Source organism: Erpetoichthys calabaricus, unplaced genomic scaffold, assembly GCF_900747795.2.
Source record: "Erpetoichthys calabaricus unplaced genomic scaffold, fErpCal1.3, whole genome shotgun sequence".
NCBI lineage: Eukaryota > Metazoa > Chordata > Cladistia > Polypteriformes > Polypteridae > Erpetoichthys > Erpetoichthys calabaricus.
The window spans coordinates 3,839-28,525 of record NW_026261651.1 but is presented as its reverse complement, the minus strand read 5'-3'; the positions used below and the strand labels follow the sequence as shown (position 1 = coordinate 28,525).

At 38.7% G+C, this 24,687-nt stretch overlaps 1 protein-coding gene across 1 annotated transcript; it reads left to right on the top strand.

Moving 5' to 3' along the window:
• Positions 1–1,276: 1,276 nt before the first annotated feature.
• On the top strand, positions 1,277–24,687 carry LOC114656345 (polyamine-transporting ATPase 13A2). The gene is made up of 13 exons (XM_051922033.1): positions 1,277–1,370; positions 3,691–3,825; positions 7,305–7,371; positions 12,271–12,402; positions 12,491–12,658; positions 12,997–13,107; positions 13,426–13,472; positions 15,365–15,553; positions 18,322–18,528; positions 20,808–20,921; positions 23,372–23,525; positions 24,151–24,265; positions 24,533–24,687. Exons 2-13 carry the CDS (start codon positions 3,739–3,741, stop codon positions 24,663–24,665), a joined length of 1,524 nt encoding a protein of 507 aa, XP_051777993.1. The 5' UTR covers positions 1,277–1,370; positions 3,691–3,738; the 3' UTR covers positions 24,666–24,687.

Here is a 24,687-nt window from a genome sequence, read left to right as displayed (position 1 = left end):
CCACAGTCAGTAGGTAGCGCCCAAACAACACCACCTGTAAACTAGACTTGCTCTAATCCACTGTGCCAGTAATATAGATCACATAACGGTCATTCAGTTTGGCGCCCGCCCCAGAGTCCAGAGTCAAACGCAGCGACTTCCCAAAACATGGCGGCGCCCGCCCCAGAGTCAAACGCAGCAACTTCCCAAAACGCGGTGGCTTCCCAGAGTCAGTAGGGGGCACCCAAATAACACAACGTAATGCGCCGTGGCACCCGCCCCAGAGTCAAATGCAGCGGCTTCCCAGAGTCAGTAGGTGGCGCCCAAACAACACAATCTGTGAGCTACACTTGCTCTAATCCACTGTGCCAGTAATATAGATCACATAACGGTCATTCAGTTTGGCGCCCACCCCAGAGTCCAGAGTCAAACGCAGTGGCATCCCAAAATGCGGTGGCGCCCGCCCCAGAGTCAAATGCAGTGGCTTCCCAAACCGCAGCAGCTCCCCAGAGTCAGTAGGTGGCGCCCAAACAACACAATCTGTGAGCTACACTTGCTCTAATCCACTGTGCCAGTAATATAGATCACATAACGGTCACAGACTCTAACACAGCGGCTTCCCAGACTCAGTGGCTGGCACACGAACACCACAACCTGTAAACTAAACTTGCTGTGCTCCACTCTGCCAGCAGTCGGTGTCAGCAAAGGCAACGAATCACGTCTCCACAAGACGAAACCGCTTTAGTACAGATATGCTTATTTAATTAAATGACATTTCCCCAGACGCACCCACCCTCTATGATATGTCATCCATCCAAATATCGGACGGAACAGAAACTGATTGCCATTCTTGGATTTCCAATTCGCTAGCGAATTGCGGGCTTACTTGTATTAGACTATTAGAATCACTGAATTTATATGAGCCTGTGCTGGAGTGTTTCTTTTTAATTATTGTCACCATTGTATAGCTCCTGTACTTTGGTTGTAGGTATAGGAGTAGTGAGCCTTCTCCTGGAAAAAAGCTGTTTAGAGTTGTGCTCATTTGAACTCTTCAACTATGAAATATTCTTAGGCTCGATCTAGTGGCCTGTTTTCTTTCTTTGTTATTTTTTTTTTCATTAAAAGTGCTCAAAACTTATTAATATGATACTGATTGTTTTGTAGTCTATATGCCCATTAATTAATAGTTTAGGGTGATACCTTTTAATCCTGCTTTACTCAAATAATTTTACTCTCTTAGTTGACTTCAGAGACTTTTTGAGCCTTTGACTGTCTGATGGTTGTCAGCCTTTGCTAATTTAAGACTTCTCTTATAATCTAGGAGGAAAATTTATGGACAAAATCTGATAGAAGTGCCAGTGAAGTCTTACTTCTCTCTCCTTATCGATGAGGTATGTTACATATGGCTTTTTTTCTCACTTTCCACGATGCTTGTTTTATTTCCAGAGTGACAACTGGGTATTATATGCATGTTTATTTAGCAAAAAAATATACATATATATAAGGGTGGAACAGTAGCTCAAGTGGTTAACACCACAGCCTAATAGAACCCACGTCCTATCTTTGAATCCCACTTCTGGTTGCTGCCTGTGTGGAGTTATTTTATGCTCTCCCTGTATTTATGGGGGGCTTTGTCCATGTACTTTAGTTTTCCTTAAATGTTCAAAATACACATGTGGTAGGTTATTCTGATTTTAAATTGGCTCATATAAATGAGGGTGTGGGGGTAGTTTGTGATGATTTGTTCTGTTTTTATTGACTGTTTGTATTTGTGTTGTTCTTGGTTGCCAATAGGAAATCTTTGATTTTATTTAATTCCTTTAAATTTGTACTGTAAATGAATACTCCACCCAGAAATTGTATATAATTTTTTTCATGGGATAAGTAACATATAAAAACACATGATTTTTGGGTGGAGTATTCCTTAAAGTACAGGATGCAGAGAAAGGAAATGCTGTATGTTACAGAAGTTTCTTTCTTTTTAATCTTCTTGCTTTACAGACATTCTGGTGTGTTCTGACCAAAGTGTGTGTGTATATTTATTTGTATATGTATTTATTTACTTATTTATGTATCTATTTATTTAAAGAGCTTCTGTGAAAAAGCCAAAATTCCCCCTAGGACAAATAACATTCAATCTGCCTATCTACGTAGTAATGACTGAGAAAAAATTTCAGTCTCATGTTTTTAGTGCAGTATGGAGATAACAATTTTCCTAATATAATTGCCATTTAGAGTGACCAAAACTGGAGAACAGCAAACAATATAAAAATATAAAGTATAAATATAAAAATATGTATAAAAAAATCTTACTTGTGTTGCATAATTTACATGTCAAGTAATCCAGTTGTATGCTCACAACATCCCAAACACATGTGTTTTTACTGAAATATTGTTGAATAAACCACCTCTGGAAAACACTGTCATGAACAAAAATGGAACGTACACAGACAAAAATGAGCATTTGAATTGTAGACCTGCCTCCCATTGTTATTTATATTCATAGCGCTCCATCTAGATAACCTCAGTGTTATTTAGTAACAGTTTGTGAAACTGCATGGATGAATTGAACTACTGTTTGTTGAAACAAATTTGCACAAGTATGGGGAGATAGGTCTTAAGTACAAATGCTTGTTTGTGTCCGGGCACATTCCATTTTAATTTAGGAGAGTGTTTTCTGGAATTGGTTTATTTAACAATATATTTTAGTAATGCATGCGTCTGGGACATTGTGAGGTTATGACTGGATGACTTGAGATGTAGATTATGTGACACGAGTAACACTGCATTTTTTTTTTCATTGACTTTTTGATAATGTTTTCTGTTGCCCAGCGTTGGTCACCATAGACCCCAATTATATCCAAGACTTTTTCTCCGTTCTGTATGAAAACATGAAATTAAAACTGTTTGTTTTTGTGCAGTGCAACATGTAATATCATTACCTTGACGACATTATATACCAAGATGACATGTATTTCATTGTGTGTGTTTGGATAAAAAAAAATCCTTATTAATGTGTCGTGCTTTTACTTTTTGCGTTTATGATTTTGATTTTCTTACATGTCCTTTTTTTGCTACAAGTTTTCTTTGTTTTTTGGCATTGTGATTGTCGATCTCTCTGTTCTCTTGGTAGTGATGCTTGCATTGATCGTTGACCTGGTGCAATTTCCTGGTCTCAGTCCTCTCATTATTTCACAAATTTGGCTCTCCCATAGCAGACATAGACGTTTTGGTATTATTAGCTGTCCTCTAGCAATGGTCACCATAGACCCCAAATATATCAGAAATCTCTGTTTTGCTTGAAATCATGAGTTTAAAATTTTTTCTTGGCTATCTCAATGAAGCTCATTGGGTAAGTAACATATAAAAACACATCATTTTTGGGTGGAGTATGCCTAAAAGAACAGGATGTGCAGAAAGAAAATACCTGTAGTGGAAACCCATAACTTTTTGGCAACAAAAATGTGATTGTTTCCTGCTTTCTGCCACCAATAGTCAAACCGTACATGTCATACATGCTACCGAACAGCTGCATGCTTTCATCCACTGGATTGCATCTGTTTGGCATAAAAACTGCCACAATAGTGCACAGAATCTTAAGATGAACTGAATTGAATTTTGATATGTAATATAATTATAGTAATATTGTACTATGTACTGTATATATACTGTAACATACTTATAGTTTTTGTAATATTTTTCCCTCTCCAGGTGCTGAACCCATTTTACCTTTTCCAGATTTTCAGTATTATACTGTGGATGTGTGATAACTATTATTACTATGCAGTATGCATCTTTATAATTTCGGTCATTTCCATCGGCATTTCTCTTTATGAAACCAGAAAGGTAAGAATCAATTTTTACTTGATTATGTACACTATGATATAAATAATGAATGTATCGGTAGATTATATCATCTATTAATCTCTTTAATAACAATGGAAATAATTGGTTAATTTAGGCAACATGTTGCACCTTACTTAGCTGGGTATCATACCTGGGATCTAAATTCAAATGGTCATAGCAGTCTCTGTCTTTGTCAGATTTGTGTCCATTTGGGTTTTCTCGGTGTTTTCCAGTTTACCAAAGATATTTTTGTTTGGATAATTAGTATTTCTAAATTGGGTATGTCATGTGTCAGTGTGCTCTGTGCTTGGTTAATTATCCATTGGTTTGATTCATTAAATATTTTACTGATTGATGTTTGTATTTATTTATGTATTTATTATGTGCAGTCTCTGGCACAGCACAAAATTTGTAGGCTCCCACCCTGCAAAAAAAAGGCCTCTCTCTGAAGTTAGAAACTCTTGAAATAAATATTTTTTAAAGACCATACTGGACCTGACTAAATTGTTGCAATTTGGGGGAAAAATGCTGCAATGTTAACATAATAATAATAATAATTAAATAATTTTGAGACTCCAATATTTTTAATTATTTATTTCTATTAAAATACTGCATATTGTTAATTCTATCTGGGTCTGAACTGGCAGGTTGCTCAGTAAATCTTAATTAATAGGAAGTCATGATCATTGCACAAAATGAGAGGCAGGGAATACGGGAGGTAGGGGGATTTGAATAATGTTGGCTGAATGCTGAAATCTTATTCTGGTACAATGGAATCTTAATACATAATTCGCCTGCCTCCTCACTCACTCACTCACTCACTCACGTCGGTCCGAAGCCGAATGCATAGTCGCCTTCTGCGCAGCTGCCCGAAAAACCTTACGAGGCCGACATCCAACCCCAACATCGCGGCAGGCGGCGGATTTACGGCCACAAAAATTCAAAGAGAAAGGCGACTTCGATTAAAGCTCTAGAGGCCTGAAAGGCGATTTCGACTACAGCTCGAAGCCAAATTACGCATTCTGATTCAATTACGCATTCATTCAATACACCTATATCAGGTTTGTGGTGCTTATACTTATTACTATTCCATATTGTACTGGAACATTCATCATTCAATATTATATTATAGGCCTGGAAAATTCATCAGCTAACAGTACAAGCCTGTACAGTAATGAGTAAAGCAGACTACAATCATTACAAAACAACTTCTTCATTACTTATCATTTGTTCTTCATACACTGCTGACACAAACTTGTGCCCGTTTCATCTTACGTTGTTGAAACGGGCAACAATAAATTATACACAGAAAATGTTACCTGTTTTGATATGAAAATCGTAAGCACATTAATCACATACAGTACATGTACAGTGCATCTGGAAAGTATTCATAGCGCATCACTTTTTCCACATTTTGTTATGTTACAGCCTTATTTCAAAATGGATTAAATTCATTTATTTCCTCAGAATTCTACACACAACACCCCATAATGACAACGTGAAAAAAGTTTACTTGAGGTTTTTTTTTTCTGGATGCACTGTATACGCACTCTGTATGCAAAAAACATGCATTTAAATGCTATCTATAGTGGACTGCTGCAGCTTCACTTTGACTGTTTTGTTTCTTGATGAAGTCTCAACACCAAATTCTTTTAAAGCATGCACCAATCTCCCATCAGCCACTGCACACTCCTGCTGACAGCTGGGAACTGAAGTTCTTTCTGTACTGTTGCCACAGGATCATCCCCATAACAGGCCTGTTCAATGAACAGTTAAATACCACAGTGCTGCATTTTAAGAGCCTGGAGAGACTGATGTTTATTTACACTTTCCCATTTTTATGGGTGATAAAGTGTTCCAAAAATGATAACAACCATAAACAAGATTTGATTAGCTTACGCTGTTCTCAACCTTATGTTCTTTCTTATTCCTGAAATGAGTCCATTGTACAAAAGGGACAAAGTGAAAGTGTTGCGGCACCACCTTGGTGACTGCATTTAATTTTAAAAAAAATGCACAATAATGCAACTTGCAGTTGTGTACGGAGATATCTTTCCTGGTGCGAGTTCAAAACAGAATTGAGAACAAGGTGGCCAGTTTCCGTGTTATATAGTCACTCGGCAGGAAAGGGTGGGTCCAGGAGGGTGGACAACAGAAGTGATGTGAGTGTTGGAGTAGCTGTCAGTCTTCCATTCTGCACAGAGAGGAAGAGAGAACGAAGGTGTTTGACCACCACACCAGTCTCTGGTTTGGCGAGTAATTGCCATCACCAGAGCCCTTAAGCTGAACTCCCATTCTCATTCTTGTGACACCATACAGGAAAGCACTAACAACTGTATGGCGTCATTTCCTAAGAATGTCTTGTCCCTCTTTCTCTAACCCTTCTGCTGCCACTCAATTGTTAAGCCCAGCTCAGCCAGCTCCCAGACACCCATCTTGCCCTGCCCAGACTCTGTGAAGCACTTGTAGACCTCCGTCTTTTAGCTCCACCTCTAGACAGGTCTGTTCACTCTGCTAACGTATTTTCTTGCAAACTCAGTAATAAGAACTGAATCATTTATAACATCCCGTGATGCAATACACCCATTTGTCACTGTTTTATTTTGCCTAAAAATGCACAAAGTATTCATTTCTTTTTTCAAAAATTAAATGTCTATTTTTGTGGCTAGCTTTGAGTAGATGTGGAGGGAGCCTTTTTATGTGTACACTGTATATAATTTCCCTATTTCAAGAAATCATCACTCCAGTCGGTAAATCAACTCATAGGATCAAATTAATATACTTCAGTTGTTTAGTTCCAGTAATACATAGACTGGTGAATATCATATTAATGTGTATACTGTAATTAATTTGTCTCTGCAAAACATTTGGCAGTTTGGCAATATGCAATCTGACACGATGGTTCTATTGGAATGAAAGATGTTTATAATCCTAGAGCATTATATTTCCAGTTGGTTTTATTCTACATACTCGAGCAACTCATAACAAAGCTGAAGTTCTAAATATAGATTCTTGCAAAAGAACATTTGTATGGCAGTTCTTTTACTGGAGGGAATGGGAATTGTCAATCGGAAGACTGTGCAATTCATAAGCTAATGAGTTTAGTTACTGCAATTGTGAAAAAATTAATTCTGACTGTAGTGAAGTGAACATTTTTTCCTAAACGTTAATTTTATTTCCTGGGTTTCAGTCTCTTATTCAAGACATTTTCTAGTCTTTCGCCAATTTGGTTTGAACCAGTGCCAAAGCCTTCTGTTATTCACATTTTAGGAATAGTATGACAACCTTCGTTGCAGTGCCTATTGGAAATGTCACTTTCTTTTATTTAATAACAGATTATATCAGGTTTATGTACCTAGAATGTAGTTTCTTTGACTATTAGTATAGGTGGCAATGTCATGTGGTGTTCATTTTGGCTTTATGTCTGATTAGTTTACTCTGTTTATTGTTTTTTTTCTTATTGTTTTTTTTTTCAACAGCAAAGTATCACTTTGAGGAACATGGCTCATCTTACAACAAATGTTACGATATTGAGAGCAACTGGAGGTAAAGTGAAATCTGGAACCCTATCTTAAAATGTTTGTGTTTTTGCTGTGTTGCTCCTTCCCTAGTTTACAGTTCATTTGCTGAAAGTTGGCAAGATCTTAATACGGTTTGTTTCAGTTATCACCATAAAAGAGGAATTAATCCGTACTACAAACTTTTCTATAAGATATTGAGATTAAAAATGTGCAATAGAAAACAGTGAAAAACATATACAATATAATAGTGGATTTGTTCAGTAGTCATGGTAGCAATAAAATTTTTCACTAAAGAGTGAAATCATAGCTCTTAAATTCCATAATCAGGAGCCAAGATGAACAGTAGTGAGTAGTGTGAAAAGTGGGTGTGGGTATGAGAATTTAGAACATTTAAACAATTACACTGGAAACGGGCCATTCAGCCCAACATAGCTTGGCAGTCTTTGTAGACGTAACTCTTGCAAAATCAAATCATTACTGATCACCACACTACTTTGTAACTTATTCCATATGTCCATGATTCTTTCTGTGATGAAACACTGGAATTTGCTCTTAACCAATTTCCATTTGTGTCCCATGTTCTTGTTAATTTTAAAGTGACAGAAGACCTGAGTTTATAGTAATATCCACAGTACAAATTCCTTTTATAACTTTGATGTTACCTGTTAATTTCTATTTGCTTATACTGAAAAGGTTTAAATCCTTTGTTTCCTGATAGCTCATACCTCACAGTCCTAGAATCGGACATTCGTTGATCTTCTCTAATGTTCTCTCTTTCTGTCATGTTGTTATTGCATGGTATTCCAGATGACCCCTCACAAGCGTGTTATTTAACATCCATTGACTTGTATTTCACATACTATACCTTAGTGTATATAACCTATCATCCTGCTGGCCTCCTTGACTGCTACTGTACATATGTGAACAGTGGCAAGTCCCTATAATTCCTAAGATGTCATACAGTGTATTTTCAAGTTGCATTCATGTGTAGTATTTGCACTGCTTACATTTAGTACATTACATTTATTAGCAATAAATTGCATTTGTCACGATTCTGCCAGAGTTTTAGTTCTGTCCAGGTCCATCTATAATGATTGGGCTAATTCTAGGCTATCTGCTAAGCTTGGTGTTTACATTTTTTTATTAATCAAAATCATTTATATTAATTAAAAAGATCAACAGCCACAACACCAATACCTGAGGGATGGAACTTTTGACATCACCTAATTAATAAAACATTCACTGTACCTCAACCCTTTGCTTTTAGTGTTTAAGATAATTCGGCACACTGTGCCTTGAACTCCTTCTTCTTTTAATTTGATCAAGATAAGTAATATTATATTCACTTCCCTGATTATATACTTTTTTTTTTGTTTTTAGAATTACAACATATTAGTGAACAGTCTAAACCATCTAAACCCTGCTCACTGATACACCTGTTCTTTTCATATGTTGCTCAGTCTTTTACTTAATAATACCTTCCATGAATTTACCCATGATGCTTGTTAAACTTATTGACCCATAGTTACTTGGATCAGCAAAATCAACTTTTTTTGTATACAGTGCATCCAGAAAGTATTCCCAGCGCATCACTTTTTCCACATTTTGTTATGTTACAGCCTTATTCCAAAATGGATTAAATTCATTTTTTTCCTCAGAATTCTACACACAACACCCCATAATGACAACGTGAAAAAAGTTTACTTGAGGATTTTGCAAATTTATTAAAAATAAAATCATTGAGAAAGCACATGTACATAAGTATTCACAGCCTTTGTCGTGAAGCTCGAAATTGAGCTCAGGTGCATCCTGTTTCCCCTGATCATCCTTGAGATGTTTCTGCAGCTTCATTGGAGTCCACCTGTGGTAAATTCAGTTGACTGGACATGATTTGGAAAGGCACACACCTGTCTATATAAGGTCCCACAGTTGACAGTTCATGTCAGAGCACAAACCAAGCATGAAGTCAAAGGAATTGTCTGTCGACCTCCAAGACAGGATTGTCTCGAGGCACATATCTAAGGGGAAGGTTACAGAAAAATTTCTGCTGCTTTAAAGGTCCCAATGAGCACAGTGGCCTCCATCATCCGTAAGTGGAAGAAGTTCGAAACCACCAGCACTCTTCCTAGAGCTGTCTGGCCATCTAAACTGTGCGATCGGGGGAGAAGGGCCTTAGTCAGGGAGGTGACCAAGAACCTGATGGTCACTCTGTCAGAGCTCCAGAGGTCATCTGTGGAGAGAGGAGAACCTTCCAGAAGGACAACCATCTCTGCAGCAATCCACCAATCAGGGCCTGTATGGTAGAGTGGCCAGACGGAAGCCACTCCTTAGTAAAAGGCACATGGCAGCCCGCCTGGAGTTTGCCAAAAGGCACCTGAAGGACTCTCAGACCATGAGAAAGAAAATTCTCTGGTCTGATGAGACAAAGATTGAACTCTTTGGTGTGAATGCCAGGCGTCACGTTAGGAGGAAACCTGGCACCATCCCTACAGTGAAGCATGGTGGTGGCAGCATCATGCTGTGGGGATGTTTTTCAGCGGCAGGGACTGGGAGACTAGTCAGGATAAAGGGAAAGATGACTGCAGCAATGTACAGAGACATCCTGGATGAAAACCTGCTCCAGAGCGGTCTTGACCTCAGACTGGGGCGACGGTTCATCTTTCAGCAGGACAACGACCCTAAGCACACAACCAAGATATCAAAGGAGTGGCTTCAGGACAACTCTGTGAATGTCCTTGAGTGGCCCAGCCAGAGCCCAGACTTGAATCCGATTGAACATCTCTGGAGAGATCTTAAAATGGCTGTGCACCGACGCTTCCCATCCAACCTGATGGAGCTTAAGAGGTGCTGCAAAGAGGAATGGGCGAAACTGGCCAAGGATAGGTGTGCCAAGCTTGTGGCATCATATTCAACAAGACTTGAGGCTGTAATTGCTGCCAAAGGTGCATCGACAAAGTATTGAGCAAAGGCTGTGAATACTTATGGACATGGGATTTCTCAGTTTTTTTATTTTTAATAAATTTGCAAAAACCTCAAGTAAACTTTTTTCATGTTGTCATTATGGGGTGTTGTGTGCAGAATTCTGAGGAAAAAAATGAATTTAATCCATTTTGGAATAAGGCTGTAACATAACAAAATGTGGAAAAAGTGATGCGCTGTGAATACTTTCGGGATGCACTGTGTAATGAGACAACATTTGTAAGCTACTAATTTTTAGGAATTTTCCAGTGAGCAGTCAGTTTTATAAAAAAATATTTTTAGGGTAAATATGGGTATGTATGAGTATGTAAATACATGTGTGTGCGTGTGTGTGTGTATGTATACGTTGTGAAAGACATGGATGGTCTGGCATCCTGTTCAGGTTAAAAGCAGCTTCCTTACCTGGATGGGAAACCACCATCATGGATGGTCAATGGGAGATTGCCTTCCGGTGACACACATTCTCCCATATGTGTATTGACACACACATACACACAACATACTCTCACTTACTTCTTTAAATAGTAAATGTTATCTGGTCCTTTATAATTTATTTGATTTCAGTGTTTTCATTTTATGCAGCACTACTCTTTCTCTCTCCCAATAACTTTCAACTCGCTGCATACCTCTTTGATAACCTCTTGGCAGCCATAGAAACTATTAATCTTTTCATATGTAAAAACATTAGAAAAATATTTAAGTTTACCCTCACTGTTTACGATGCACTTTATCTCCTCCTTGAACATTCATTAACTAATAAATTGTAGACAAATCTTTTTGCATCAGATTTTGTATTTTCCACAGTATTTCTTTCCAACTGCTGTTCTGCTTCACTAATATTCTTTTTGACTGTTACCTTTAAGTACTCATAAGCCTTATATTAGTGTTGGATATAGCTGTCATGCACCACCTCAATTTACTCCAGAGAAGCAACTTTCTACCCTATGGTCCATCCTGTATTGTCATGCTCCTTACTCTGTCATGGAGAGTGAGCCCAGCAATCCTGTGCAGGAATCGCCTTGCCTGTTTGTGTCTTTTTAATTACAGTAGTGACTATGGTCAAAAAGAAAGACCCAACCTCAACTAATGATTCTTGTACTGCTTATGTGGAGGGGGGTGGCATATTCACCAGGTATTTGAACTTCTTTGAGACTTTATGGATAATTTTTCCTACTCTTCTGGATTTATCAAATGGAAGAACCCATTTTAGGTTGTCCTAATATCCACCTTGACCAAGCGCCACCCATTTAAGGGCCATGGCTTCAACCCTGCTGCAGCTGCTATCTTTTTTTTGGCATACCAGCATCTGTTAGCCAACACTAGAGAACCTTCTGCTAAAATTGCTTGGTAGTCCTTCTTCTTTCAGCTTTCTGCACTGCTGTTGTTCACCAATGGGTCCTAGGATTGCTGCCCGTAAAGTCACCAACAGCATTTTGGCCACAGTTCTTTGCAGTTGCCTCCATTACCAAGTTCTTTAACAAATTTAATTCAAACTCTGCATCCCTGACCTCTCCCAAGCCGCAGTGGAACTTCTTCTGAAAGTGAGAGTTGAACTTGTTCTGAACAGAGACATTCGGTAGTCCTTCCCAAGAACACACTCACTACCTGTTTAGGTCTTCTAGGTCTGTCCAGCAAGTAATTAATCCATCTGAGATAGGTCACCATCAAGTGGTGAACACTTGACTAGCTGCACTATGCCTCAGAAAATGAAAATGAACAACTACCTTTTCTGCCACCCAACTTGCCATAGTCACAATTCTAGAAGCGGAGCTTTAAATTAACAGAGAAAACACCTTATTCAATACTAGAAATTTGTGAATAGCTATAAATAAAGCATATTACAGCTTTGAAAATATTGTTTTATTTTTACAGTAATTGTAGTTAATTTTTATGCCAAATATTATGGGATGGGTAAAGATTTTATCCTATGTTTTTTGTGTTTCAGAGCAGGCGACTGTAAGCTCCTTAGACCTGGTTCCAGGTGATTGCCTGCTTGTGCCACATGAAGGGATACTCTTGCCCTGTGATGCTGCCCTGCTCTCAGGAGAGTGTATGGTTAATGAGAGCATGCTGACAGGTTAGTCGGATTCATTTTAATATAACATGCATTTTTTTTTTATTTAAGTTTAACTTCAAGTGAAATGTTTACTGTACCAATTTTACAGGTGAGAGCGCTCCAGTGATGAAGACTCCGTTGCCTTTTGGCCCACAAGCCAGTAACAAAATATACTCTCCCAATGAGCAGAAGAGACACACACTTTTTTGTGGTACTCATGTCATTCAGGCCAAAGCATGGGACAACAACAGAGTGATGGCTGTGGTAGTACGCACAGGTAACTGGGCTGCTCTTATCATAAAAATGCTGCTTGTGACAGTAGGGTCATCCCAAAACTACCATCCATCCCGTTACCAAGAGTTTCAATGAAGCCAAATTTTCAAAAGTAAATCTGCGTAATGATTTGCATTGCATGTTTTCCCACTGAATATTTGTTTTTTGACATGGTTGCGTCATTAATTTGTAATAAGGACAATCCCTCATGTCACTGTCCCTCAAATAACCTCAATCTTTTTTTTTTTATTTATTTATTTATTTTTGTCCAATAGCATTCTTGGACCTCTATGGTACATTTTCAGCAAATTTATGTACATGTCTAATTTTTCTTTATTTTAGGGTTTTACACAGCAAAGGGAGATCTAATCAGCTCCATTCTATATCCCAAACCGGTCAGTTTCCGTTTTTATCAAGACTCCATGAAGTTTGTGCTGTTCCTTGGAATCCTGGGTACCTTGCTTCTTTTTTATACGTGATATATAACTTTTTGTTTGTTGGAAAAAGATGCTCTGAAGATGTAAAAATTGCTCTGATGGAACAGATTTACAATATACAGCCCCTGTGCCCCAAACAATGCGTTGTACTGCCTTAGAGTATTGCCTCAGGTAGACATTTGTTCATGCATAAACCTTCAACGCAAAAAGTGGGAAAGTTAGAATGATCGCTTCACTGCTCATAAGTGCTCAAATAGATATATTAGAAGATGAACATTGCTCATTTTTGTTTGTTTTATTTGCTAATTTTATGTTTTGTCATTTTTCTTGGCAGCTCTCATTGGCACAGTTTACAGCATGGTAATTCTAAGTCAAAATAAGGTAATTTGAAAACAAAATCTGTCTTGGGTTATTCAGCCATTAATGGCAATACTGGGGTGATGCTTCAATGCCTGGCTGTTAGCACTATCACTTGCTAGCAGATGTGTCAGATGTTCAAGTATTAAACAGTTGAATGTGCATTTCAGGATGGGAACAAGATTGTGGCACTGTCATCACAATTTCTGCTTTCTTAGATACAGTGGAACCTCGGTTTGCGAGTAACTTGGTTTACGAGTGTTTTGCAAGACGAGCAAAAATTTTAAATAAATTTTCACTTGATAAACGAGCGAGGTCTTGCAGTACAAGCAGTATGTGTACTCTTTGTCTGCTGAGCGTCATGTGATCACAACTGAGCTGATGGTTCTTCTCTCTCTCGCTGCGGGATTGTGGGCAATCATCTCCTATTCCTCATCTGAGTCGGTGTGCCTCACTCATAGTAAACATCCGTACGAGCGTATAGTGTTTACTGCAGCATTAGCATTGTGACTGTGTGTGTGTTTATGTGTATGTGTGTGCGCGCGCGCGTGCGTGTGTGTATGTGTGTGTGTATGTGTGTGTGTGCACGCACGCGCAATCGTGTGTGTGTGCTCGCACGCACATGTGTGCTGTAACATGCGAGTCCCTGTCTTGCACACTAAAACACAAAGCTGAGTCTCAGTACTTCAGCAACACCAGCTTTATTTAGCTTGAAACAGGGCCCTGCGCAGTTATAATGTTCCTTGTTCCTTGTATCACCCATCGATGGCAGGCGCTTATAGCATGTCCGCGATCTTTTCGGATTCTCTTTTATGGCGAACTGCTACAGCGCTGGGAGTCTGCGATTGCTTTTGGATGCTCTTCTGCATGTCGTCCCGTTGGGTGGAATCCCACAAGAGTTTAGAAACTCACTCACACCAGCCATGATTCTTTTCAAAGGTAAAGTACAGGTTAATTTGTTTTATGTATTTTTACTTTATATTTTGTATTAATCATTTTTATATGAATAGTTTTGGGTTGTGGAACAAATCATCTGAGTTTCGATTATTTCTTATGGGGAAATTCACTTTGATATACGAATGCTTTGGACTACAAGCACGTTTCCGGAACGAATTATCCTCACAAACCGAGGTTACACTGTATATACATTTTTCCATAATTTTGTATCTTTCTGATAGCAGCTTACAATTGTGACTGTAGTGTTGTCCACAGGGATGGTGTATTTGGAGTTAATAGCTGAACCTTATTAATACTGTAGGAGATTATGTTGTGCACCAGTACACAATATGGCAGCCTGAGTTGATTTAGAAAGTATGCAGACCCCTTCACTTTCTGCACAGTTTACTGTGTTGTAGATTTCATTTCAAATGGATAAATGTGCAGTTTTTGCTAATCAATCTACACTCAATAACACAGAATTATAAATGGAAACATGTTTTCAGAGAGGCTTGTAAATTTATTAAAAATTGCAAACTTAAATCTCTTATTTATATGAATATGTAGACTCTTTCCTGTGACACTGCAAATTGTGGTCAGGTGCATCCTATTTATGTTAATTCTCCTTGAGAAATATGTAGAACTTTATTAGAAGTCCATCCATCCATCCATCCAGCCATTTTCCAACCCGCTGAATCCAAACACAGGGTCACGGGGGTCTGCTGGAGCCAATCCCAGCCAACACAGGGCACAAGGCATGAACCAATCCTGGGCAGGGTGCCAACCCACCGCAGATTCACAATACATACCAGGATAAAAAAACAGCAACATTTGGGTAATATGTCCAAGCCAATTTCCAAGGAGGGCATCATGTGTCATTTTTTAAATCGATGATTCTACTTGTTATTTTAAGTGATTTTTTTTTTTCTGATATTTTGGAATTTTGTCCTAAACTGCTCAGCTCTTTTTGTTTTTTTCAGACCAGATGGGAGACACTTATCACCCGAGCATTGGATCTCGTGACAATCATTGTACCACCTGCTCTGCCCGCTGCCATGACTGCTGGTACCATTTACTCTCAGAACCGACTGAAGAAGCATGGAGTGTTTTGCATTAGCCCTCCACGCATCAATGTCTGTGGAAAAATTAAGCTCTTCTGTTTCGACAAGGTGAATACAGTGGTCGTTTGTTTAAGCATGTGACTGGTTTGATGTTTAGCCTCGTGGTCTATGGTGAGGTAGACTGTAATTGGAGGAAGAGGGTAGCTAAAGTTTTTCATCCTTGAAGTAGTTACTACAACAAAGGGAAAGTTTGGAAAGATTAGGAAAAATAATCTCAATTAATCCATTATGTCAGTGAACACTCACTGAGAATATTGACAGCATAATTATAGCAGTAGTGGCAAGAACAGCATTTTTCTAAATCTATTGCAGGTGTTTTCTTTAGGTCATTTAATTTTTGCAATTTCTTTACCTGCACCAGTTTATTCCTTATTCTGTTTAGGCTTAACTACATTAGTCTAGACAGGGAGCAGAATTTCTGTAACATGGAACACTAAACTCCCCGTTATTCACTATATCACTTCTCATAAGCTTAAACTTTATTTGCAAGTGGATTGTTGACAGCACGTCCGCAAAATTCCATAAGGAGTAAAATATAACATCAAGCAAAGTGTTTTTTAGAACATTAGAACAGTCTAGACGAGAACAGGCCATTCAGCCCAACAAAGCTCACCAGTCCTGTCCACTTATTTCTTCCAAAAAAACATCAAGTCGAGTTTTGAAAGCCCCTAAAGTCTTGCCATCTACCACACTACTTGGTATCTTATTCCAAGTGTCTATTGTTGTTTGTCTAAAGAAAAACTTCCTAATGTTTGTGCGAAATTTCCCCCTTAACAAGTTTCTTACTGTGTCCCCATGTTCTTGATGAACTCATTTTAAAATAGCAGTCTTGATCCACTGTACTAATTCCCTGAAACTGTAAAGGCTCAGCTCCTTTAATCTTTCCTCATAATTCTTCCCCTGTAGCCCTGGAATCAGCTTAGTTGCTCTTCTCTGAACCTTTTCTAGTGCTGTTATGTCCTTTTTGTAGCCTGGAGACCAAAACTGCACGCAGTATTCCAGATGAGGCCTCACCAGTGTGTTATAAAGCTTCAGCAAAACCTCCTTGGACTTGTACTCCACACATCAAGGTGCTATATCACCTGACATTCTGTTAGCCTTCTTAATGGCTTCTGAACACTGTCAAGAAGTCAATAGCTTAGAGTCCACTATGACTACGAAATCCTTCTCATAAGGTGTACTCTCGATTTTCTGACCACCCATTGTGTATTCAAATATAACATTTTTACTTCCTATGTGTAATTCTTTACATTTACTGACATTAGATTTCATCTGCCACAAATTTGCCCAAGCCTGTGTGCTGTCCAAGTCCTGTGATGATTTAATGGATTCCAAATTATCTGCTAATCCACCTATCTTGATATCATCTGCAAACTTAACCTGCTTGTTACGTATATTCTTATCTGAATAATTTATATATATATTAAATATAGGAGCGGCCCCAGCACTGACCCCTCTGGTCACCACTCTTAAAGTCACCAAATTCTGATAAGGTTCCTCACACCATCACCCTCTGCTTCTTGTGTCTGAGCCAAATCTGCACCCATCTAAAACATCACCCTGAACTCCCACTTCTTTTAGTTTGATGCCCAACCTCTCATGTGGCACCTTATGAAATGTTTTGTGAAAGTCAAGATAAATAGTATCATATGCTCCACTTTGATCATATTCTTTTGTTGCCTCCTTATAGAATTCCAGCATGTTAGTAAAACAACCTCCCTCATCTGAACCCATGCTGACTGTTCTGAATAACTCCTGTCCTTGCCAGGTGTTGCTCAATCTTATCCTTAATAATTCCTTCCATTAATTTTCGTGTGATGCATATTAAGCTTACTGGCCTATAGTGACTTGGATCTGCCCTGTCACCCTTTTTATATAACAGGATGATATTTGCCATTTTCCAGTCCAGTTTCTAGTTTTGTCCTTTCCTTGCTAATTAAAAAGAAAAGTGGTTAGTTTTAGGGTAATAAAGCATCACAATATATAATAATAATTTTCGTTTTGATCTGTCCAGTCCAGTCCAGTACCTCTTGCCTTTGAACTACGTGTTAATTTTATGCTTCAACCAGGATTCCTCCCATAGATGTGGTTCAAATTCCTCTTTTATGTCTATTTTGTTAATTTTTGATTCTTTTGTTTCTGTGTATTTATGTATCTTTTACTATCTGCCATGTGTTTTGTGGGTGGTTTCACAGAAGGTAGGGCCTCCTGCTTATCACTGTCAAAAGATTGATTTCAGTCCTTTAAAGGCTGAGGATAACCCACAGTCCCTTGCAGTTCATTGAATGCACTTGTAGTATTGGTGAGCTCTAGTATCTGTTGCTATTTTTGGATTTATTGTTCTGGATTTTGACTGTTTGCTCTTTTTTTGTTGACTATTCTTATGGATTTGTGTTTTAGGACATTGTTTGCTACATTATTGTCTATTTTGGCAACTCCTCCTTGCCTTTGTGTGCTCATTTGAGCCTCCTTTGTTTAACAGAGGTTTTTGTAAAATAAATTGTGTATTTATAAATATATCCTATGTTAGCTCTTTCATTACTAGCTGGGGTTTGATGGTTTTCCCCCTCTAGTGGGCAGTTTGAGGTATATTTTGGGACTTTGTTTGTTAAGGTTATCTCCAAGTTCATGACAGTTAAAAATGTTATATTTATTTTTAAATATATATACAGTATATTTATTTTCTTGCATATGTAAGTAAATAGCAGTAAAACATTCTAGGATTGCTGTTCTAATGGGTACTGTTCTCATTTTTCAACTTGTCAAGCAATTCCAGAATCATTTTTTCTTCCACCATTTCCTTACTTTGCCCTTAGACCGGTACACTGACAGAAGAAGGGCTTGATATCTGGGGTGTGGTCCCTGTTAGTCAACAAGACTTTGCGGAGCTTGTTCCAGAACCCAGAATACTCCCGCAGTCTCCATTGCTAAGCTCCATGGTCTGCTGCCATACAGTAGCCCTCCTGACAGACAGATGTATTGGAGATCCTCTCGATCTGAAGATGATTGAGTCAACAGGCTGGGTAAGTCCATGATACATGATTTATGTAGCTAATGTTTTTATGTGAAGTAAGTTAATAAATAGAAGATATACTGTAGTCCACTTTGGACAGACTTTTCTGTATTTCCACAATAGTCTGTGTCATACATGTAACCCAGAACTTTACCAGCTTAATTATATACAATGTATTCTATGATTCTCATACTCAAATATAAGACAGAAAATAATCAATCACATAAGTATTCAGCCCCAATATTATGACACACCTAAATCCTCACTGGTGCAACCAATTGGTTTTAGAAGTCCAAGAATTAGTTCAGTGGAGATCGCCTGTCTTGGGTTTCAATTGATTGCATTCGAAATGCACCTTATCTGAAAAGCCCATCTTGTGGGGAGTCAGTATGGTAGCCTAACCTACACAATGAAGACAAAAAAACATTCCAAGCAACTCCTTGAAATGGTGATTGAAAAGTTCAATTAAGTTGATGGAGACAAGAAAATATCAGTCATTGAATATCCAGTGAAATGAATCATTAAGAAATGAAAAGAATATGGCATTCACATAGCTGTAAATCTATCTGGAGCGGGCTGTCCACAAAAATTGAGTGACTGTTCTATGGAGGCAGACCTCCAAAAGACCAGTGAGAACTCTGAAGGTTGTTATAAGCTTCAGTGGCTGAGATTGGAGAGAATGCACAGTCATCAACTGTACCCAGGTGCTTCATCAGTCACAGCTTTATGGGAGATGGGAAAGAGAAAAAGAAACGAACAGGACATCTCAGCTAGAATGCATATGGGAAATACTGAAGTCAGCTGGAAGAAGGTTATACAGTCTGATAAAACCAAAATTGAGCTTTTTTGGCTATCAGGCTGAACACCATATTTGAACAGTGCACATTATCAAAACACATCATCCCCACCATGAAGTACGATGCTGTTGGGATGCTTCTCTGCTGCAGGCCCTGGAAGGCTTCTAAGGGTAGAGGGGACAAAATGCTGCAAAGTAAAAGTAAATCCTGGAAGAAAACCTAATGCAGTCTGCAAATAACCTGCACCTTAGGAGATGATTAGTTTTCCAGCAAGAGAACAACCTCAGAGCTTCGTAGGAATGGCTTAAAAACAACATTAATGTCCTGGAGTGGCCGAGTGTGAGATAAGATCGCAGTTCTACTGAGGATTTGTGGCAGTATTAACAATTGTCATGCAACTTTACAGAGCTTGAGTAGTTCTGCAAACAACTGTAGGAAGAAATGGCATTGTCCAGATGTTCAAAGCTGATAGAGAGAGACCTATGAACACAGGCTCAAGGCTGTCATGGCCATCAAGCGTTTCATCAACTAAATACTAACTTGCTGCAGGCCAATACTTAGGCAATCAATTATTTTTTTTTTATATTTGTAATTAATTTAGACCAGAGGTGGGTGGCATCGGTCCTGGAGGGCCACAGTTCCAACCTAGTGTCTTAATGAGAAGTCAATTGTTGTTGATGAAGCACTTAATTGCTTGTGACATTTTGATGTTTCACTTTAGTGGTATTGCTGGTTAAGGTTCCCAGTCTTAACAGCTGCATTCAATGTTTTTAATGGCTCCTTAGAATTTCACTTTCAGGTTAAAACCATCACTTCCTTAATTGCGTAGGACTTTTTTTTTTCTTTTAAACAATCACACTTTTAAAGAGCAGAAATTGGAGGTAAAGTTTATAACACTGTAAACTTCTTGTCAAGTAGGTGCTTTGACAGAAATAAATGAGATAATAATTCATCAACACAAATTCATGGCTGTGTTTTAAATGACTTTATAAACTAGACAATAGAATGATTTATGAAGTATGTTTATCTAAAGCTATTCTGAAATCACAAATGCACTGTACCAGTGTTTCCATATTTCCCATTGTGAATGCTGAGAGATTATGTGGCTTATTTAGGGTCCGACAACAAGGCAGCGGTGAGGAGTGCATCTCCCACCTGACACTGTTCTTCTGTGACGTTTATATAGCAGCTGTCATATATCTTCTGCATGATTGATGACAGTTTAAATGACTAGTTCAGAGTTTTATGGAGATTCACATACCCAACTGAAACACAAATAAAATGCAGAATCTGCTTGTGATTAAGAGTTTTATGGAAATGACACCCAACAGCCGATAAGTGTCTTAGGTGTCCCTGATCTGTTGACTCACTAGTGGGTGCTAATATAGTAGACACTAGAAACGTATCACACTCTGTCTTTACAATCTCATTCTTTTATCTGCCCTTTTCCTCTGTAGCCTGGTAGAATTAAGTGCTTGATCTCTCTCCATAGATTCTCACAGAGCCTACTGGAGAGGAAGACATAGCCAAGCTGGAGCAGCAGTTTGGGATGAAAGTGGTATGTGTCATGAGACCCCCAGATATTCAGGATCAGCATCATGGCACTGTGAGTATGTGAGCTGCTTGTAATAGTTATGGAACTGAGACCATTTTGATTCATTGTAAAGTTATTTGGGGGGGGTGGGGGGAATCTTTATTTCTTTAATTATTATTTTTTCAACAGGTTGGAAAATAAATGTAAACTTTTGATTATAACCCGAATATTCTAGTGCATTTAAAAAACATTGCAGTAGGCCAATTGCCTTTTATTACTCTGGGTGTAAAGCAGCAGTGCATAACAACAATTTATTTCTTACTAGTCATTTAGCCCGTTACAATAACGGGCGCTAGAACAGTAGTGCATAAACATTAGTAGGAACAGTCTATATTAAATGGCAAGGGACTTTAACCTCATTCTTTTTGTTGGTCGTATTTTTCTTTCTTTCAGCCTTTCTTTTGTTGATGTTTACTTGCTGAGCTGACCGTTCTTCATGGGCTGCCGCCGTGTATTGTGTGTCTTTAATTTTCTGTGACAGTAATACTGTCTTGTACGGCTCTATTCAATAAGGGCAAGCACAAAAAGGCGAGCTTCAAAAGGGCGACCTCAATAAAGGCGTTCGTAGATAATTTAGTTCAAATGGCTCTGGAATATGTGAAGAGCAACAAAGGTGCAGATCTTTATTTACGCGCGCCTTTATTCGCTGCGCCCAATTGAGGTCGCCCTTTTGAGGCTCGCCTTTTTGCACGCCCTTATTGAAGGATACCGTCTTGTACGTCCGCTGGCTTGTACGTCCGTAATATACCTTTAATTTTCTCTGGCGGTAATACAGGCGTGCGTGTCGGTAATATGCTTTTAATCTCCTCTGACAGTAATAGTGGCTTGTATGTGGCTGTAATATGCATCACTGTATTGTGTACCTTTAACTTCCTCTCGCAGTAATACTGGTTTGTATTTCCGTAAAACGCCTCTTAACTTTCTCTGACAGTAATATCGCGAATCGCACCGTGCCCCTCGCATGCGCACTTCACCAGAAGATACCCACACACGGACACCTGGACGCACACAGGGGTTTTATATATATAGATATAGCCCAAAAATTACACAAGGGATGCCTCAATGGGCTTTAACAGGCCCTGTTTTTTGACAGTCCACCAGCCTTGACTCCCTAAGAAGACAAGAAAAAAACTCTCTTAGGGAAAAAATGGAAGAACTCTTGGATCTTTGCAATGATTATTAGCAAAGCAGTGAACGATTGCATTCCCTGACATCATATCTCAGTGTGTTTTTGTGAAACAAAGCAACTAGCGGGGAGTTTAGTCAGTTAGTCAGTCAGTCATTTTCTAAATCATTTTGTCCGGGGGGTGCCGATGCCTATCCCAGCTAGCATAGGGCACAACACAAGAACAAACCCTGGGCAGGGCACCAGTCAATTGCAAGGCGAAAACAAACACACACACACACACACCCCAACTACCCACTAGGGCCAATTTAGTAACACCAATTCACCTAACCTGCATGTCTTTGGACTGTGGGAGGAAATTGGAGGAAACCCACACAGATACAGGGAGAATATGCAAACTCTATGCACAGAGGACCTGGGACATGAACACTGGTCTCCTTACAGTAAGGCAGCAGTGCTACCACTGTGCCACTATACTGCCCTTCAAAAGTTTTGCTTCTCGAAAAAATTTTCAAGCTCAACACAAATACAATTTTAGATTGACGGAATAATACAGGAATCTGGAGAAGCATGGAAATCACTTTTATTCAGTCTATTGTGTTTAATTGTTAAATGATGCTGACACATTGCATAAACTCAATTGAGCTAAAGAATATTTTGCTTCTGATTTTCATTTTTACTCTGCGTCTGATGCTTCTTGCTTCAGTGTTCATATATTGTAGTTCCCCATACACACTTAAATCAACTTGTAAGCAAGTAATCTTTCATAGACCTTGTCTCACTAACCTCTGAATATGGCAGCTACCTTTTTGCATAGTTAATTTGACTATGTTGTTCTCAATGTGAAGATTTTTATGGGTAAGCTAAGAACAATGATATCTTATTTAGGTAACTGGGATTGTACTTAGAAAATCAGCAACAACATCACCTACTACTTTGATATGTGCCATTTATTGATTAGAGTTCAGGAGGTTGTCTTATAGACAGCGACTCCTGAAGCATTGGTCGTCCTGCTGCAAATTTTTTATAGAGAAAGGCCTGCTACACACCACACACCTCTTTGGGTACTTTTGAAAATATTTGATGATTTTGGGAATAAGATGTGGCAGCCATTTCTGAGGATGGGGATTATGCTTATGTATACCTTCATGTAGACCAATATTGAGAACCTGAAAAGCTTAAGAGTATTGTAGAGTGTTATAGATTCAGTTTCTTCAATAGTGCACAAAATAGATTCGAAGCACACCATAATAATATTGGGTTCCGAGCTTTAACACCTTAATAGTTTGTCAGATATGACAATGTATGTTGTTGACCTTAGCCTTGTGTTTCTCAGGAGCTCAGAGACCCTATTGGAATTGTCAAGCGCTTTCCTTTCTCTTCCAATATACAAAGAATGAGTGTGCTCTCGAAAAAGCCAGGTGGCCCACTGGAGGCTTATCTGAAGGGATCACCTGAGATGGTAGCCAGTCTTTGCAAGAGAAATTCAGGTAAACACTTGCTTCAAATTACAATTTCAAGGAATCAGATCAACACTGGGAGAGGGTTCCATTTTGTGGCAAGCAGGAATGCATTAGTGGAAAAATGCAGGTCTTGATGGGGCCATGGAATTTTTGGGAAAGGACTTTCAGGCTAAGGGTCTGAGGTAAAAACAGTTGAGGGGGATTTTCAGTTGAAGGTACTCCGGTGAGGAGGTAGATCTGATATAACTGGGTTTCTGTTGTTCCTGGAAACACAAAAAACTTGCCATTCCAAGATAGTAATTCATCTTAAGTTAAGTCCAGCTTGAAAATCAGCCTTTGATAGATGTCAACAGGAACTGCTGAATGTTGTTCCAGAGACAACAGAAATCTGATGGTATCATCTTGACCCAAGTGAGCACCATGAAGGGTTTACCAGTCTAAACAACCCTTTGGAACCTTTGTCAAGCATTGTCAGAATTGGGATCTAGCTGAGCACTCACAGAAAATGGATTATCTAGTTGACATTAGTAAACTGAAGCAAAATATACCAAGTGGGCTTCTGATGACAGATTGACAGTAATTTTTTATAATATAACATAATGTGACTATATATAATATAACTATAATGTTTTATTTGTATTTCTTTTTATAGTTCCCCAGAATTTCACAGAGACACTTAAGCAGTTTACCAGAGATGGTTTTCGTGTGTTGGCGCTAGCGTACAAGGAAATGACGGATGTTACAGTGGACCCCCAAGAGGTAGAGAGGTATGTTGTCTTCAGTTGTAATGAAAGTAATCTGGTAAATAAATTTCATTGTTATCAAGCTGGATACTATGGGGTCTTGACAGTTAATCCCTGTCTATACTACCCTGTATTGAACCATTCCACAACACACCATCCTATTAAGTAGCGATTGCTTTGTTGGTAGGGACTACAACATGTCAAGAAATAAGGGGTGATTTTGGGGAGTGGCTAGAGGAAGGACTTGCTTAAATGTCCATGATTCTAACCTCAACCCACTTCTGACCCTAGAGAGTCTGTTGAGAATGACATGGTGTTCCTGGGACTTTTGGTAATGAGGAATGTTCTCAAACCTGAGACGGCTCCTGTGATATCCACTCTACGGAATGCCAAAATCCGCATCGTCATGGTAACAGGTGAATAAATATCTATATATTTTCAATGGT

Coding starts and splice junctions, on each gene's coding strand:
- LOC114656345 (XM_051922033.1), top strand. CDS start 3,739: ATGTGTGATAACTATTATTACTATGCAGTATGCATCTTTATAATTTCG. Junction 15,554..18,321: donor AGCTCTTCTGTTTCGACAAG/GTGAATACAGTG, acceptor CTTTGCCCTTAG/ACCGGTACACTGACAGAAGA. Junction 23,526..24,150: donor TCTTTGCAAGAGAAATTCAG/GTAAACACTTGC, acceptor TTCTTTTTATAG/TTCCCCAGAATTTCACAGAG.